Raw genomic sequence first — 19,242 nt, forward strand, 5'->3', positions numbered from 1 at the left:
ATGACCTTTAGAACACTGGATATGGGACATCATACAGCTTCTCCATTGATGACTTCACCCTGTCGACTCTCTAAGATACATGACTAGAATGCTGTAGATCTTTATGAATTAACGGCATGAGTTTGTCGTTGTGCTGATGCTTAATGCGCTTCAAGTTGTTCATGTTGTGGTGTAGCTGGATGAGAAATAATGGCAGATCTGGGTCCAGTTTAGTGTGATGTTCCTCAAAGATATATCCTGGCAACCTGATGGGTGTTTCATATAACATTTCGAATGCTGAAGACTGAGAATCTTCTTGCAATATGCAGTGCGTTCCTAGGATGTTGGTTGGTGGAACTTTAGTCCATTTTATGGTGGAATGAGTTCAGATTGCCGCTTTGATGCTTTTAGCTGCTGGCTGACAATTTGCAAGTATATTTCTGTAGGTGTATTTGTCCTACCCCGTAGAGATTCCGATGTCTTTAGAAATGCTTTAGGACACTCCTCGAGTCTCCCATGAAATTCTGGTAGACTGTTTTTGATTACTCTGGGATCTACCAGTATCCCAAGGGGAAGGTCCATACCTCTGCTAGGTTGACCACTACCTACAGAAATGTTTTTCTTCAGGGTTAACATTTTTCTGTTAACCTCGGATTCAAACTTCGTAAATTTCTGGCCTACTTCAGTTTTAAAACTGTTGGATTCCTTCTTGATTTCTCCAACCTTCTCCTCGACTTTGTTTTCCAAGGTGTGCGTATCACTTACTACTTTATCTACATCTAATTCTACATTGCTGATCTTGTCATTAATTTTTTTAATATCTTCTTTCAGATCGTTGACCCAGGAATTGATTCGGCCCTTTATTTCTTGAGACTGGGCTTTTATTTCCCCTTTGAGATTTTCAGATTGGTTCTCAATGTTTTTAGACTGGGCCTCGATCAAAGTAGTTAGTTGTGCAAGCATAATGCTTACCCGGTCGTTGGTTTCCTTCTCCAAGGTGACTTCGAAGTCAAAACTGCCTGGGTCCTCCTCGTTTTCTATAAAATCCTGGCGCAGCCTCTCTTGTAACTCTGCCTTGCTTCCAGCCGTCGGTAAACCTCGGGATGCCAGCGCCTTCCGTAAAATCACCACGGTCATTTGGTCAATCTTCATCGCTGAGTTTCGAAAGTCCTGTCGCAGTTGCCAATTTATCGTTCTCAATATGTGATTTTCTTTTTATGAAAGAAAAATATCACGTGAGAACATGTTTACTTCTTTGTGTAACAACTTTATTGTCACTGCGATATATATGCTGTTCTCTTCAATCGTTCTTTTTTTCTTCTCACCCTTGCGTTATATTTTTTATTCCATAAAAAATCTTGCCTAGTACGCCTCATTTTGGTGCTACCATTGGTTTTTGGGGTTTCCTTATAACCGCATAACCCTTGATGGTGCTATTTGAGGATCCAACCAGCCTCTGGGCTGATGACCTAACAGACAGACAGACAGACAGACAGACAGACAGACAGACAGACAGACAGACAGACAGACAGACAGACAGACAGACAGACAGACAGACAGACAGACAGACAGACAGACAGACAGACAAAATTTGCTCTTTTTTAAAAACAATTTAGAAAGAATATATACATGTTTCACACCAATGACCTGTTGGTGATGTTTCTTGGCGCCATATTGGAAGTCTTTGTGTGTTAATATGTCCTTTGCTACATCACAAATCTTTAAAAATCCTGTCCACTGGTACCTTATTCATCGTAAACTGAGCGTGCTAATATATAAGCAGGATAAGTATATGGACGTTATACATCCAGGGACACAAAGCATTAATATATTAACACAATTTACAGATTCAGTGTGGGCATTCTTGAGCCACTCATCATCCAGATGAAAGGATCCCACTGGAGATTTTTAATGCCTTGATATCTTATATCTTTGGCAGGCTAGATAGCTCCTTGTCCACAGTGCATATTCTTCCATATAAACTTTGATGAGATCAGTTTTGCAATTCGTCTCTTTCCTGGATGTGACAAACAGTGATAGTTTGGAACATAGGCAGTCTGTACATTTCTGGAGTGTTTGGATGAATGATCGCTGTTGAAATATCACACCATAATGCATTTCCTGCTGAAGTTGTGAAAGTTCTGAATTTCAGTGAAGTATGAGGCCATGAACATAAAATATTGAACTCATCATCCTTCAACTGGGCTGTAGCAATTTTATCATAATCTGTAGGTGCAAGTTCCCCTGTTCTTGAAAGATGATCTGCAACTAGGTTCATTTTCTCTGAAACATGACATAAATCATTTGTGAACTGAGAGATGTACTGTAAATGTCTTAATTTTCTTGGTGATGATTTCTCATTATTTTGCTTGAAGGTTAAAATGAATGGCCTATGGTCTGTGTTAAACTGTGAATGGTCTACCTTCTAATAATTTAAAATATGTGATGGCAAGATACTACTGAAAAGTTCTTGATCGTATGTTGAGTCATTCTTTTGAGTGTTACTGAATTTCTTCAAACAGAATCCTATAGGCTTCCAGTTGTGCCAGTCTCATAATTGTAGTGCAGCTCCAGCAGCAACATGTGAGGCATCAACAAACAATGCAGTTTCCTTTTCAACAGTGGGATAAGTCAGCAGTGCAGCATTTTTTGAATTGAGCAGTAGTCTCTTCCCTCTGGTGGATTTCTCTCTTATCTTTCTTCTTTGCTCCCTTTAGAAGGTCATTCAGCAGTGCCTGGCTCGTTGCTGCATTCTTGATGAAACATCGGTAGAAGTTAATCATTCTTAAGAAGGTCCGTAGTTTTTGAACTGTCCAAGGGCGGTGATGTTGATCACACTGACTTTCTCTGGATCGGGTTTTGTACCTTCGGATGTGATTAGATGTCCAAGGAAAATAACTTGTTTCACACCAAACAAAGATTTACTGATATTTATCTTTAGGCCAAATGTGCTCAATCTTTCAAAAATCATATTCAGGTGTTCCACATACTCCTCTGGGGATTCTGAAGCTACAAAGATGTCATCATTACAGGCAAAACAGAATCTAGTCTGCTTAATACATCATTTATGAATCTCTGAAATGAAGATGGGGCATTACAATATCCAAAAGGTAAAAAATTGAATTCATAGAACCCAAAGGGTGTCATAATTGCCGATTTTTGTTTGTCTTCTTCTGCCAATAGAATCTGATAAGAAGCCTGCAGTAGGTCTAGTTTACTGAAGATGGTCTCGTTCTCTAAAATTTAACTGACATAATCAATTCATAGAATAGGGTACCTGTCTGGTATTGTCCAATCATTTAGCCATCTGTAGTCTCATCACTAGAGACGAGAATTGTAGGCACTAAAAACAGTTAAAATAGGCAGGCATGTAGGCTCTTAAATTATCCAAAATAGGCATTTAAATAGGCACTAACATGTGAAATAGGCAACAAAATAGGCATGAAAAATTACTTATAATTTAAAAACACACTCAATTACTATAAAAGGAATTTACAAACAATGTTTCAGTGATTTCCGGTAACAAACATGTTCTCTCGTGCATAATGTTTTTGTACTGAGAGATTGATCTCTCAATATCACAAGAAGTGATTGGACAAAACTTCAGTGAAGTCACTTAATCTGGTTTTATTTCGTTGACAGCGGATGCCTTCCCAGTGGTTCAGGCAAAACTTCCCCTGACTTCTTCCACAATCCTAAATGACTACCAGGGGCATACCACTCTTCTCCAACTTGGTGATTGCTCCCGGCAGCTTGTTAAAATTTGAAGATGCTCTGGTTTATGCAGGTGTATATTAGTTCCCAACATTGCAGTACATAGGTCTAAAGAAAATGGTTGTTGGTTGCTGCCCAAAATGGACTGGTAGAAAGGCTGTGTTTATACAGATTTCTGTACTCGTATCAGATGCATCGCAGTATTTCTAAGTTGATCTATGTGGTATTTTTCTCACATTTGATCTGAAAAATAATAAAATTACAATTACATCAATTACATTGTCCCTATATCTTAAATTTCTACAGTTGGGATAAATGGCAGTAATGCTTAGTATACGTATATATCATGCAGTTGTTTCATAAAAAAAGACTATTAGAGATGATGTTTCTAGAAGTACAAAACTTTAAAATAAGAACAAGGGAATTAGTAATTTACATGGAAATATGTCCTTGAGAATTTTCGGTTATAATTTGGCAGTATCGTGTCGAGTTCACCGAGTGAAAAATATAATAAAAAAGACGTGAAACGATACCGGAGTAGTGTAGAGGAGAGACCCGTCCTTTATGCTTGGCAAGGACCCACCAAGCTGGCCCTAGCAGTATTTTTACTTATATATAAGAGTGAAAGCGAAACTTAGACTCTACAGCACAGTGGTAAAGCCAGAGGGTCTCTACACTTCAGAGAGCCTGACAATGAATAAAAAAGTTGAGCTTCAAGATCTCGAAAAATAAAGGAGAGGAGAATCTTAAGGAAAATTTTAGGACCACAGAAAAATGCTGATGGGGAGTGGAGGAATAGAAAAATGATGATCTCTACAAATACACAGAAAAAATGACGGTCACCATGCGAAAGTGAAGGCTAAAATTCTATGGGCATCTAGGAAGAATGGATGAGGAACGGCTAACTGAGAAAATATTCAAGTACATCACTGGACTAAAAGCTTCGATGAAGTGGGTAGAAGAGGTAAAAAAAGATGCAATAGAAAGTGGACTTACAATGGATATCATTCACAACAGAAAAGAATTTAGAAGCCGAGTGTACAGCATCAAAGCATTACAGGAGAAACCACCAAAATGTAGACCCAAATTGCTCATATCTGAGAAAGAAAAGAAGGTTAGAAGTGAAAGGATGAAAAGGTTCTGGGAGGAGGAGAAGAAGAAGAAGAAGAAGAAGAAGAAGAAGAAGAAGAAGAAGAAGAAGGTAAAGCCTTAGGTTCAATGCGGTCCATCGGCGGCCAAATTCGGAAACAAGAAGAAGATGAATGGAAACGGAGGCACTATAAATCTCAGATTTGTGAACATTTTACTTGTTTCTATTCGCCAGCTTTGGTCAGCCAGGTCAGCTGTCATGAAGACTATTTTCTGTCGCCTTCAGTAGATCCTGCATCATGTGTGCCCACAAAACCGCCACCCTCGTTGAAAATTAAAAACAGCGTAATTTGAAACTGTCGTGACATGCGCCCATAACCTTATTTTTGTCACAATTTAGTAAGAATCTAGATGGGATGCTAGAGGCTTGGAGGCTTGTTAACCTGGGAGCTTATGCCCCTCAGACTCTATGTGCCCCCGCGCCCCCCACCCCACCCCCCAAGCACAACGGTTACTAACGGGATTTCACCAATCCAGACCAACGGTCTTTTTGCTGGCCTGGTCTTGTAAAGATAGCCTTGGCAACCTTGTAAAACACACTGTAGCATCGTCCTAACCGGGCTACATTGAATCTGCAACCTGTGTTTCGCGAAGGCTTAGCAGAAGTGCAATAGAATTCACGATTTTTTTTTGGAAGTTGCTTTACGCCGCACCGACACAGATAGGTCTTATGGCGACGATGGAACATGAAAGGGTTAGGAGTGGTTAGGAAACGGCCATGGCCATGCCTGGTGTGAAAATGGGAAACCATGGAAAACCATCTTTAGGGCTGCCGACAGTGGAGTTCAAACCCACTATCTCCCGAATACTGGATATTGGCCACACTTAAATGACTGTAGCTATCGAGCTCGGTTCACAGTTTTTAAAGGGAGTTTTAAAAATTGTATTTCAGTAGCAAATCTCTATTTTCATAGGAAATGAATCACATTTCAATGTACCGATTTAATTTTCATCCATTCTGTGACAAGAGACCACCGGCGTTCTAACTCCTCTTTCACTAATTTAATGATTATTGATATTTTAGCAATATAAAAGAATAATTGAAAGTTCACGACTAATACAGTATTTTATTAAAATTATAAAATCCTTTTATTAACAACCACCTACTCAATACAATACATTACTCATTAAATTATAAAATAATCATGAGGTGTCTTAAATAATGGAACATGTTTCGTTCGACATAGCGAACATCATCAGCCGTTAATTTACAAAGATTAGGTCAGGGCCCTGAGCTGAAATGATAAAAAATGTTAAAAGAGTGACAATGCTGTAATAAAAAGTAAAATGATAACATTAGACTTGAAATTATAACAATATGTACAGATTAACAGCAAGTATTTGTAGTGGAATACATTGAACGATGGTAGTCTGTAAAGTTAAAACAATCATGAGGTTGTTAAAGTAAAAAAATAGATATAGTGGACCTTAAAATATATGTCAATGCGTGAAGTGTGGATTAATTATTGACGATGGAGTTCTTTAAATTGAGCAAAAACAAAAGTTGAAATAGAGTTTATTGAATAGTACGAGTCAAACTGAACCAGTTAAAAGGCGCATGGTGATGAAACTAAGGTTGATATGACGTGAACTCCAGTAGTTAGGAATTCTGTAGGAGAGCCAAACACAATGCCAGAAGGAAATACAAGTTGAACTAGTCCGTACTTACACGCTAGCAGTAAAATTAATCATATACAACGCAGGACACCAATGGTGGACTCGTTAAAGAGTAACTATAATCTTGAAAGTAGGGAGAGTTCCAGCAAACCAGAGATGGATGGAGCAGATTATGGCACAATTGGAGTTAGAAATCTGGAATGAAAGAAAAGGGAGGAAAAATGAAGTTATGTTATAACGGAAAAAAAGAAAAAAAAAAAGGAGGCTTAACCTTGGGACTAGTGTGAGGTATTCGCTAGTGTTGGCTGCGTGAAGCAAACTGGCGAGTAACCTTATTGCTGCTTCTAGTGTTGTATGTATGTATACGTAGAGGCGGGGAGTGAGTCATGTGAGGAGGAGGGGTGACCGATTCCTTGGGCGAGTCGAGTATTCGTGGAGGGGGTGTCTCATGAGAGGGCAGTAGAGTAGTAGTTGTTGTATTATTAACAGTTGTATAATTAAAGATTCTCGTAAAGTTATTGTTATTTATATTGAAAAGAGAGAGTAGTTCTGGAATTTTCTCAATTATTGGACTTTTAATTTCTGAAGTATCATTTAAATTTTGATTTCCGTTAAAATGCTGGTCTAGGAATATGTAAATGTTCTCAAACTCTGTCATAAGTTTACTTTTATTGACGTATTTCAAGATTTGAAGGTCTTTTTCAATTGTAGTAAAACTGTGGCCAGTCTCTTCCATATGGGTGCTCATGGCGGAATACTTTTTATGTTTCGAAGCGTTGTAGTGTTCAAGGTATCGGGTCAAAAAGCTACGTCCAGTCTGTCCGATATAGGAGAATCCACAATGGGTGCATTTAAGCCTATAGATACCAGAGTTCGAGAATTTATTGTGATTAATGTTAACTATATTTGAATTGAAGAATATATTACGGTTCGTATATCGGGTTCTTAATTGTAATGTGCTTTCAGTATAGGAAACCAGTGCTGCCGATGTGAATTTTCCTGATCATTCCAGTTATATGGCTGAACATATTTTTCTGGTCTACAGTCATTGCCAAAACAAAAATAGAAATAACAATACTTTCCACCTGGCCGATACCTATTCCTATTCTTACTACGTGTGCAAGAATAGCTGCAGGAATGTGTGCTTGATCGTGACATTCTTCTTCCTCGTTTAATTTCCATACCTGCCAACCCTTCCGATTTACCCGGAAACTTTCCTGTTTTTTTTTTTTTTTTTTTTTTTTTACTCGTGTTCCGATTTTCTGATTTATTTTTATTTCTTCCTATTTTTGAACAATGTAATCTCCTGTATGATGAATACTCTTCCCCTAGAGTAAATTCTTATGTACTTGTGTAATTCATGCAACCTCGTTTTCAAACATATTTATTTGGCGAGTGTATCGTGTTTTCCGCTCACTACTGCAGCTTGTGTGCTTTACAGCTGAGAATTCAGGATGACAATTGTCCTACAAGCAAGAGAGTATAGCGCGCACTAGCAATTCCATTAATCAGGATGAAAGAATGAGTTTGTTATTGTGTGGTTCGCGCGTTGTTAAAATCATTTCTGTGCGTAGTTTCGTCGGAGTTGTAGGCCACTTATTTTTTCTTGCGGTTCTGTGCTTTTCCTCCTGTTGAAGTCTTCTTCTTTACCTATCGCTTTTTTCCACACACATGTGGGGTCGCAGATGCGAACTGCGTCGCTCATGTGGATTTGGCCCTGTTTTACGGCCGGATGCCCTTCCTGATGCCAATCCTATATGGAGGGATGTAATCATTATTGCGTGTTTCTGTAGTGGTTGGTAGTGTGGTATGTTGTCTGAATATGAAGAGTAGTGTGTTGGGATGGGCACGAACACCCAGTCCCTGAGCCAGAAGAATTAATCAGTAGTGATTAAAATCACCGACACAGCTGGGAATTGAACCCGGGGCCCTCTGAAACGAAGGCTGACCATTCAGTCAACGAGTCGGACTTTCTTCCTGTTGAAGTCGTATGTCATTAATGTATGACACATATTGATCTGATTTGTATGTGGTAGTTCTGAGCATTTCAATGCATTTGTGTATATTCTTCGTTCATAATTTTAATGATTTGAATGTAATTCAGAGAGTTGTGTCAGTGACAGTTTCTAGTATTTTCTCTTCGCTTATGGCCACAAAACATAATAAATGTTATCTCCAAGTGTTCAGAGATAGCTATAGAATTGAATTTCCATTCATTTTACAGTCTAGTAAAGGAAACAATTATGCATTTTGTTCCATGTTTGTTACATTTTCTTGCAACCATTTTTATGTTTTTTAGTTTAAGATTTTAAATTTAATGGGCAATTTGAATTGTAACTCTAGATATGTATGCCTTTTATCTCGTCATTTTGAACCGAGACCATGGCGCAATATACATGATGAAATCCAAGAATTAAAAATTTCCTATTTTTGGTTTCTAAAAGTTGGCAGGTACAGTATGAATTTCCTTCTCGAGTGCTTCTAATTTTAGAGCAAGTGCATGTAAAGACATGCTGGAATCTATGTGTAACGTTGATGTTGTTGATGTTGGATGTGAAGGTAAAAGGCCCTTGACTGTATTCACACTTTTAAGGTCCAAAATGCGATCACCTATCTCAGAAAGTTTGTTAAGATTCTTGTCTGATATTGCTAATATATTTCTAATATGTGCTGGTAATTTATCTAGCCAAAATGTGCAAAGGATTTTATCCAAGAAATTCATTCCTGATAAACCATGCATTTTACGATAATATGCTAGGTTTGAGATCCCCAAGCTCAGTTTCACTTATCAGCTTCTTGATCTGATGCCCTTCACTCTCGGAAAATACTGCTATTAATTTTTTCTTTGCGGCACTATACTTACTAACTTCTTTAGAGTTAACTGGATCCCATATATTCTCTGAAACATTTTGATTCAACTGTGCTAGGAGATAATTAAATTTTGCCATCTCCGAAGTGATTCCCAAGATTGTAAACTGAGCTTCAGCTTGTGCAAACTATATTTCCAATTTCTTGATGCTTGTTGTTTAAAGGGGCCTAACATCAAGGTCATCGGCCCTTTCCAACTTTTTGGCCCAGAAGGGAGGAACTTTCATGCTCACCTTATTGACTAACACGACAGGTTCTTTTTTACCTTCTCCTGACTTTGTACCTTCCATCACGTTGACGGTCACCAATATTTATAGGGGACTAGTATAATGCAGCACTTATTATGTATTTTACACTACAATATTCTTTTACATTCTAATGCCACTATCAGTCATTATCTAGTCATAACAGTAAACAATCTCTTAAGACATCAAAGCTTTCCTTCACATTTTCTTCTCTCCAAAGAGTACACAACGGGCATAATGTCAAGGAGTATGCAACTCATGTGGTCCCCACACTAGGCAACCATCTTCTTGTTCTTCTTCTTTCTCTTCTGCTTTTATGGCCTCATTGGACCACTTCAGTCAATCATTTTCTGGGCATCCTGTTTCATAAATTTTTTTCTGAATTGCCCAGTAGCTTTTCATTCATTCTGATCTTTTCCATCATTCCTCATCTGTAAATACCCTTTTCATTGTATGTTGTTTTTCGATTTTTTTTGTTTAAATCTTATTTTTATGTTTTTCAGTTTCTTTAAAATTTCTATTTTGTTTTGCAAATCATCCAGAGTTGTTTCTAGTTCCTCCATATCCCCTCTAATTTCCTTAATCCATCCTGCTTGCTTTTTCAGATTCCAGAGTTTCTCTATGATTTTTTTTTTTTTTTTTTTTTTTTTTTTTTTTTTTTTTTTTTTTTTTGGTAATCTGCTTTCTGGTGTCCTCATAATGTGACCAAAAAAATCCTCTTCTTTCATATTTTATCTGTAATGGGCTCCAGTTCTCTGTAAACCACTTTATTTGGCACAATTCACCATTGTCCATCATTTTGATATTTTTTATTAATGCATGTTCTAGCTATTCTTCTCTCTACTTTTAGAATTTTGTCAATTCTGTTTCTCTGAGTGACTTTAAAAAAAGAGTTTTTCTTCTGTATGTCACCTCTGGTTGAACCATCGTTTTGTAATGTTTTAATTTTGTTTTGATCGATAGACGTTTTTTTTATCTGTAGACCATGTTAATTTTTGAGCTTTTATAATTTTATTAGTTCTTTCTTGCCAAGCAGGTTTCTCGTCCAAGTTGTATGTTGTAATTTCTCCTAGGTATTTAAATTGTTTCACTGTTTTTACTTTCCTGTTATTTACTGTTATGTGGTTTATAACTAGTGGATCTGCTACCATTATCTCAGTCTTTTCGAATGATATCTGGAGTCCTATTTTTTTGTGTTATATTTTGTATACTTGTTATTTGATTTCTGGATTATTAGCTAGTAATGCTAAGTCATCTGCAAATCCCAAGCAATTTTATTTGATATTTCTTGGTTCCAATATTTATGTTCTTAGGATTTTTCTTGTACCATTCCCTCACCATGTATTCTAGAGCACAGTTGAAAACTAATGGTGATAAACCATCTCCTTGTCTTAACCCTGTTTTAATTGTAAATGGCTCAGATATTTTTCCTCAGAATTTTATTTTGGATTTGGTGTTAGTCAGGGTTAATTTTATCAGTTTTATTAATTTGGGATGAAGTCCAAAATTCCTTAGTATGTTCATTATTGAAGATATGTGGATACAATTGTACATTTTTTTGAAGTGTACAAAGGTTATGACTTGTTGTTTTTACCTTCTTTTGTAGACATCCATTACTAATTTTAAGGTGATTATCTGTTGTGGGTAGCTTCTCCAAGGCCTTATCCTTCTTGGTATTCTCCTAGTTCCAGTTCAACTTGATCTTTACAACGATGGTATTAAATTCTTGACATGGCTTTATTTGTTTAGTCCAAAATGGAAATTCCTCTATAGTTGTCTGGATTTGATTTCTCTCCTTTTTTGTGCAATGGATGTGTTATAGCTGTAGTCCAATGTTCTGGTAGTTCTTCTTTGTTCCAGATTTTACTATGCATTGGTGTAATATTGTCACTGGTTCTGCTGCATATTTCCAAAGTTCTGCAAATGTTTGATCTACAATATTTGAACTACAAAGTAGGTTTTGAGTTATTTCAGAGCTTGGCAGACTTCATGGATATTTCGGGGCTTAGAAGATGAGAGAGCGAGTACAGATTCTTTGGATGTTCCCCTTTAGTAGCTTCTTACTACATGCACAGAATACAGCTAATGAAATGCATCCTTTCACTCCACCCACAGGGGAGATAGAGTTGTGACAAATCGAAATAAATAATTTTCTCTTCTGCAGTGTTCAGAATTATAATTAATGTCTTTCCAGTAAAATTATTTGCCGTTGTTTTGTTTACAGTCCCTATTTATAGGTCTAATATGTCCAACATCAACATCCTCCAAAAGCATTCGTTTTTCGCCCACCAAAATGGCAATATAGATGTTGATTTCCATAGGGAACCTAAAATATTTGTCCCGAATGAATAAATTTATAATACCAATAACGGACCATTTATATTGGTATTACCAAAATGGCGTCATTCTTCCATCCATATGAAGTACACTGCTTGCCTGGTTATGGTGCCTTTTTTTCTTTTTTTTTTTTTGTCGATACAAAACTGTCAATGCTAAATTGCTTATGCTAATTCCAGATAGACCCCATCATTCCATACTCATTAATGGAAATGAGGTAAATTTCCCAGAGAATGAATTCTTGTGAATTATGGTTCGTGATGTGGGTTACTGTAGTCATGTTCTAGTTCTTGAATCATGGGCAATGGCTGAGTGGCCTAGTAAATGGTCCCAAGAGTCGGGATACCAGTTGCTATGGAATGGGAGTGGGTATCTTGGACATATTCTGAGTCATGGCCCTCCTTGTGCTCAGGCGGCTAGGACTACACAATCTACCATTGGTCTCTAACCTGTTAGAGGAGATATCCTCATGTGGACTATGTGTAAGTAAGGGTAGCATTCTGCTTCACAGAATTTTTCATCGAGCATGCTCAGAACGTTTTAAGCAAGCCTCGGACCTATGGGAGTAACGGAGTTACTCTCCCATTTGACAGGTGAGGGACTCCTTGAAAACAACTTGGCAAATGAAATGGAATTTGATGTGGAGCTATCAGTATTAATGGGGCTTATGGAAAAAAGAAAGTAAAACTGACTGAGTCAGCAAAATGGATGCATCTGGATGTGTTAGGAGTTAACGATATTCAGGTAAGGGGAAATAACGAGGAAGAGATAGGAGATTATAAAATTTACTTGACGGGCATTAAGAGGAACATGTTAAGTTTTTGGAAAATCCATTCTTTTCATGAGAATATTTATATCTTGAAAACTGAAGATGTTACAGAGGTAAACATTAGTCTTTGGAATCCCCTTTAAAAATAAAGAAACATATTTTTTTGTTTCTGGAAAAATGACTTACGGGGTGAAAAGAATTGAAAAATTGGGTACATTTTTTAAATGAGTATATCTCAAAAACAAAAAATACATGTTTCTTTGTTTTTAAAGGAGATTCCAAATACAAATTTTCACATCTGTAACATACTCAGTTTTTTAAATAGAAGTATCCCAATTAAAGGATTCAACCTCTTTTTCAGTCCTCTTCACCCACCTCTATCAAGTGGATATTCTGAGATAAAAAAAGTGTTTTGTTATTTTGAAAGGAGATTCCAAATACCAATTTTAACATTTGGAACATGCTATTTTTTCAGATATACAGTAGATATACTCATTTTTAAATAATTTACCCAATTTTTCAATTCTTTTCATTCTTTATTTTAAAGGAGATTCCTTTCTTTTCTTTTTTTTTTCTTTGCTAGTTGCTTTTTGTCGCACAGACACAGATAGGTCTTATGGCGACATGGGACAGTGAAGGGCTAGGAGTGGGAAGGAAGCAGCCGTGGCCTGAATTAAGGTACAGCCCCAGCATTTGCCTGGTGTGAAAATGGGAAACCACGGAAAACCATTTTCAGGGCTGCCGACAGTGGGGTTCGAACCTACTATCTCCTGAATACTGGATACTGGCCGCACTTAAGCGACTGCAGCTATCGAGCTTGGTGAAAGGAGATTCCAAATACCAGTTTTCACGTTTTTAACATTTTCAGTTTTTGAGATATAAGTATCCTCATAAAAGGAATTCAGCCTATTGTTGGTCCTTTACCTCTCCCCGGCCGGCTTCATGGCTAAATGGTTAGCATGCTGGCCTTTGGTCACAGTGGTCCCGGGTTCAATTCCCGGCAGGGTAGGGAATTTTAACCATAATTGGTTAATTTCCCTGGCACGGGGACTGGGTGTATGTGTCGTCTTCATTATCATTCCATCCTCATCACGACGTGCAGGTCGCCTACGGGAGTCAAATCAAAAACCTGCACCTGGTGAGCTGAAGCCTTCGGGACACATCCCGGCACTAAAAGCCATGTGCCTTTTCATTCCATTTACACCCCGACCCCCCGCTGCTGATCACCACCACCAATAAATGGATTTTCAAAAAAAAAAAAATATATATATGTTTCCTTATTTTTAAAGGAGATTTGAAATACCAATTTTCATATCTGTAACATATTCTGTTTTTGAGATATAAGTATTCCAATTAAAGGATTCAACCCCATTTTCAGTCTTTTTCAGCCCCGTCTTAAGTGGATTTTACGAAAACAAAAAAATATGTGTTTTATTGTTTTTAAAGGATGTTCCAAATACCAGTTTTTACGCCTGTAATCTGTTTAGTTTTTGAAATGTAGTAATTTTAAAAATTCACCCCATTTTCACTTCTAACCCCCTTAAGTGGATTTTCCGGAAACAAAAAGATTCCATATACCAATTTTTATGTCTAACATCTTCAGTTTTTGAGATATAAGGATCCTCATAAAAGGGATTCTACCCCATTTTCACTTATTTTTACCCTCCCCCCCCCAATAAGTGGATTTTCATAAAATAAAAAATACAGTTTTTTTATTTTTAAAGGATATTCCAAGTACCACTTTTCATGTCTTTAAACTGTTCAGAATTTGAGATATAGATTTACTCATTTGAAAAGTCCATCCCCCTTTTCACCCCCTTAACAGTAGAATATCCAAAAATCTTTCCTTAGTGAGCATGTTCACTGTAATGTAAATGTATCCCCAAAATTTTGGGTCGGCGATGACGAATCAGTGAATCAGTCAGTCTGTCACTCAGTCAGGACATGTTATTTTATCAGCAGGATTCATACATGCCACTGTTCATCACTCTAGATCTTTGGTGCCATAACAAAAGTAGATAATTGTTATGAAATGACAATGCTGTCACATATATGCATATTCGTACTGATGAAATTTGCACACATAAAATACAAAGGCGGAACATGATTATTGATGGTTCTGATTGTGTTAATTATATGACATTATATTACAGTGTAGGCCACTAGGTTTTTCTGTGAATTGGGGATGGAAGTCATTTCACCAAAATCCAACCCCATCACTTAATTGTTAGCATGCTGGCCTTTGGTCTGACTGATCCTGGGTTCAATTTCCGGCTGGGTCGAGAATTTTAACTTTCATTGGTTAATACCTCTGGTTCAGGGGCTGGGTGTTTGTGTCATTTTCAACATTAGAACTCATCTTATGTTGAGCATCATCCTCACAGACGTGCAGATTGGCTGTATGGCATCAACTCAAAAAACCTACACAAGGCCTATCTGGAGGTCACACTCTATTATTATTATTATTATTATTATTATTATTATTATTATTATTATTATTATTATTATTATTATTATTATTATTATTATTATTATTATTATTATTATTATTATTATTATTATTATTATTATTATTATTATTATTATTATTATTATTATTATTATTATTATTATTATTATTATTATTATTATTATTATTATTATTATTATTATTATTATTATTATTATTATTATTATTATTATTATTATTATTATTATTATTATTATTATTATTATTATTATTATTATTATTATTATTATTATTATTATTATTATTATTATTATTATTATTATTTCTTCCCCTAAGCTAAGGTTTCCTCTCCTGCACCCAAAATAATCTAGTAAATATAAGTAGCTTTATTTTATTCAAAATCAACTTATGTGACATAATAAGTTATTATACTGTACACATCTGTTACAGGTTGTTGGCTGGGGAGTGAATGAGAATGATACTTTCAGTGACACACTGCGCATGACAAGGCTGCAGATTGCAGGTGACGAGCGCTGTATCCAAGAGCAACCCAGGGACTTCAAGAAATATGTGACTTACACTACTTTCTGTGCAGGATTCAGAAATGGTATATTTTGAATGCTCTGAATTAAAATTTTAATATATTATAGAGAGGAAATAATAATGGCAGTAGAGCATCCTAAATTAATTGAAAGAAATCATTTTAGGAATGAACAAACTGGTAGATGTTGTGTGAATGTGTTGCATTTGATAAAATCAAATACAATAGAGACAATACGCGACACTCTGTGAGATATCGAGGGACAGCGATTAGAGCTCTATCTAGTGGAGTTACTTGGAGTTTCAAGTTTTATACCCTATTAAATTATTATTGTTGTTGTTGTTGTTTTTGTCGTCATCGTCATCATCATCATACAGGGTCTGGCAAAAAGATGTGACTTTTTAGACTGGTTGTAGCTTCAGTTAGGAGAGCTGCATGCAGACAGGAGAGGAGGGGATGAACTCCACTCTCCATGCCATTTTATGTGTGATGGAAGTGAGGAATGCTATGCATAGGGCATTTTCTGTGGAGACGTTTTCTAAGACAGGTGACTCAAAAACTGTTATGCAGCGAAGATTCTGGCAACATTTCAATGCGGATCCACAAGGCTGAGTTCCCAGGTGCAACACGATATTGCTGTGGGTTAACAATTTTAGAACAACTGCATAGGCACCTAACAGAAATCAACAGGAAAGCCAAGAACTGCCCGTATGCCTCAGAACACCCAGGCAGTGAGGCAAGCATATTAGAACAGCCTTGAGTATTTGTCACAACGCTGCTCTGCATCTTTCTGAACAGTCAGTGAGAGAATCATGCATAAAGATTTAAAGTTCTACCCTTACAAACGGGTGGCTGGCAGAAGTTGAGTTCTCGTGATTACGAGAACTGAAGAGCTTTCTTAGTAAGAATGCTGGAAATGATGAGTGATTACATAATTATCATAATGAGTGGAGATACATTTCCATCTTTCCAGTTATGTGAATAAGCAGATCTTTCAATACTGGTCAGATAAGAGTACACACATTTTGCCTGGGCGTCCCCTTCACAGTACGTGTGACAGTGTGGTGTGAGCAGCTTTGGGATAATTGTACCATACTTTTTCGATGAGGATGGTCATACTCTTACAGTGAATTCAGATTGCTACATTGCAATGTTAAGCAACTTCCTGGCACCAGAACTGTGCAGATGCACTTTTACATCATATGTTCCCTGGACATGTCATTTCCTGACGTAGTGATGTTCCATGGCCTGCTCATTCACCTGATCTCAGTGTGTGTGATTATTTTCATTGGAGGTACCTTAAAGGAGACGTTCACAAGGCCAAACCCCACACAGCAAATGATCTCAAGGAAGCAATTTATCATGAAAGTTTTGGTGATACCCGAAGACATGGTACAGCGCGCTATGGGAAACTTCAGAAGCAGGCTCGAGTTGTGCATGAGAAACAATGGACATCATTTGGAGGGTGATATTTTCAAAACTCAGTTGCTGTTCCTGGTCATTGTTAAATGGCAACAATGTTTCTTTTCAATGAAAAATAAATATCAACATACATTTAAGTAGGCCTACATCTTCATTTTTTTTAATTTCTAAAATCATGCGATCTTATTGCCAGATCCTGTATATTATTTTCCATCATCCTTTCATTACCACATATAAAATGGATGACCATTGTTCACAACACAGTTATATAGCATGATCTTACTGCCATAAGATTTAAATAATTCTGTTTTTGTCCTGTTAAACACATTTACTAAGTGAAGAATTCCACAGGAGCACACCGGAGGTTATCAGCTTCCTTCTCCACTTTCTGCTCCTTCTTTTTATGAATGAAATATTACAGTTATGTCTGCATCAGTTACAACATATCATCAAGCTATCCATTTATGGTTCACTTCATGTCAGATATATTTGATAATCAGTAATTTCTTCTGCTTGTCAGATGCATGTGTTAGCCTAATGTATCACCATCGATTAAAGATCCTGTTTTAGGCAGTTTGAAAATGTTCAAATATGCACTATAAGAATTTGTATTAACTTGTCTTCTTCTTTTGCCAAGCAGATTAGAGCAGATGTAAGATGCAGTAGTTACGTAGAAATGAAAAGGTTAGCACATGATAGGGTGGCATCGAGAGCTGCATCAAGTCAAATAATAAGGCACTATAAGAATTTGTATTAACTTGTCTTCATCTTCTTTTCCCAAGCATTTATCTCGTGTAATTGCAGGGTCTGCTTTTCTATACTTCGCTTTCCAGCGCTTCCAATATATGGCATCAACTGGAGTAATGCCCACCAAGCACATGTCCTCCTGTAGTGCATCAAGCCATCTCTTCCTTGGCCATCCCCATGGTCGACGGTCGTCAGGTTTCAAATCTACAGTATTGCTATCTTTGCAACTGAGGGTACTACAGCTGTTCAATACATGTTCATACCATCTCAAGCGAGTCTCCTGCATTTTATTGGTAATTGGAGGTACTCCAAATGCTGCTCTGACATTCTGCTTTCTTACATGGTTTAATTTAGTGAATACCAGAGGCCGTCGAAGCATCCTCATTTCCATGACATGGAGATGTTGTTCATGTCTTTTTGTGACTGGCCAGCACTCCGCCCCATATTGTGCTACTTAAAATTTACATTATCTTGAACAATGTAAAATATGGGTTTTACTGTATTTGGAACTGCTAATTGCTATTGATCTAAATCCTGTGAATATAGAATGAAACTATACTGAACCACCTTACTCTCCAGCTACATTTAAGTGGACTATTGTACATTTTTAAATGTTTTCCGGTGTACATTTATGTCTTGTTTCAGTCAGAAAATTTCTAAATCCAGGGAATATCCTCTTAACCTCACAGGATGTGATCAAGTAAGACTTAAATGAGGCTGTTTCCACCAATGACAGCTCTAATGTTGTGACTGGACAAGTTCTGCAGAAGACATATTTTGTTTACTTTACAACATCCCAACCTGGATTCTTTAGCAGAATCATCCTGAATTTGGTCCTGAAGGCTCTATACTGCCTTACTAGCAACAGCTCTCTGGCCTTCAACAATAATCTGATAGATGGCAGTGTACAAAAATCTCAACTCCATATAAAACACAACTACTTTCCAACACCATCAAAGAAGAAAAAGAAACTCAGTGTGCATCACAGATACTTCCTTGTAGAAAGTCGCCTATGTTTCGTCATTTGACTGCACACTAATTGCACATAGCAGAAGACGAAGAGTACCACATAGTCTGGTCTGTTGTGACGAGCATAAGTGGCCGGTTACTCTTTTCTGACCAGTGAGCTAATTATATGAAAGGAATTTCATTTTGGTCCATACTGACGACTGAACACTATCAACAAGGATGGGAAGGTCCACCTATTCAATACCATTATTTTGATGTTATTGTTATTATTTATTTCATATCGGGACTAGTTTCGACCCTATTGTATTGGGTCATCTTCAGCCTTAATTCATAATGGAAAATATATTACATGCAAATTACAATCACCAATAACATAAATATAGTTCAATTAGTATGTCTTGACTTGTTGCCATAATATATTTGTGGTTACATATAA

At 36.9% G+C, this 19,242-nt stretch overlaps 1 protein-coding gene across 1 annotated transcript in view; it reads left to right on the top strand.

Annotated features, from left to right (window-relative positions):
• The window catches only part of LOC136865388 (modular serine protease), a 200,649-nt gene that overhangs the window by 128,471 nt on the left and 52,936 nt on the right, over positions 1-19,242 (top strand). The window contains exon 10 of the mRNA XM_067142403.2: positions 15,578-15,734. Coding sequence (XP_066998504.2) covers positions 15,578-15,734 — 157 coding nt within the window. The remainder of the gene's footprint in view (positions 1-15,577; positions 15,735-19,242) is intronic.

The sequence above is a fragment of the Anabrus simplex genome, chromosome 1 (genome assembly GCF_040414725.1).
Source record: "Anabrus simplex isolate iqAnaSimp1 chromosome 1, ASM4041472v1, whole genome shotgun sequence".
Lineage (NCBI taxonomy): Eukaryota > Metazoa > Arthropoda > Insecta > Orthoptera > Tettigoniidae > Anabrus > Anabrus simplex.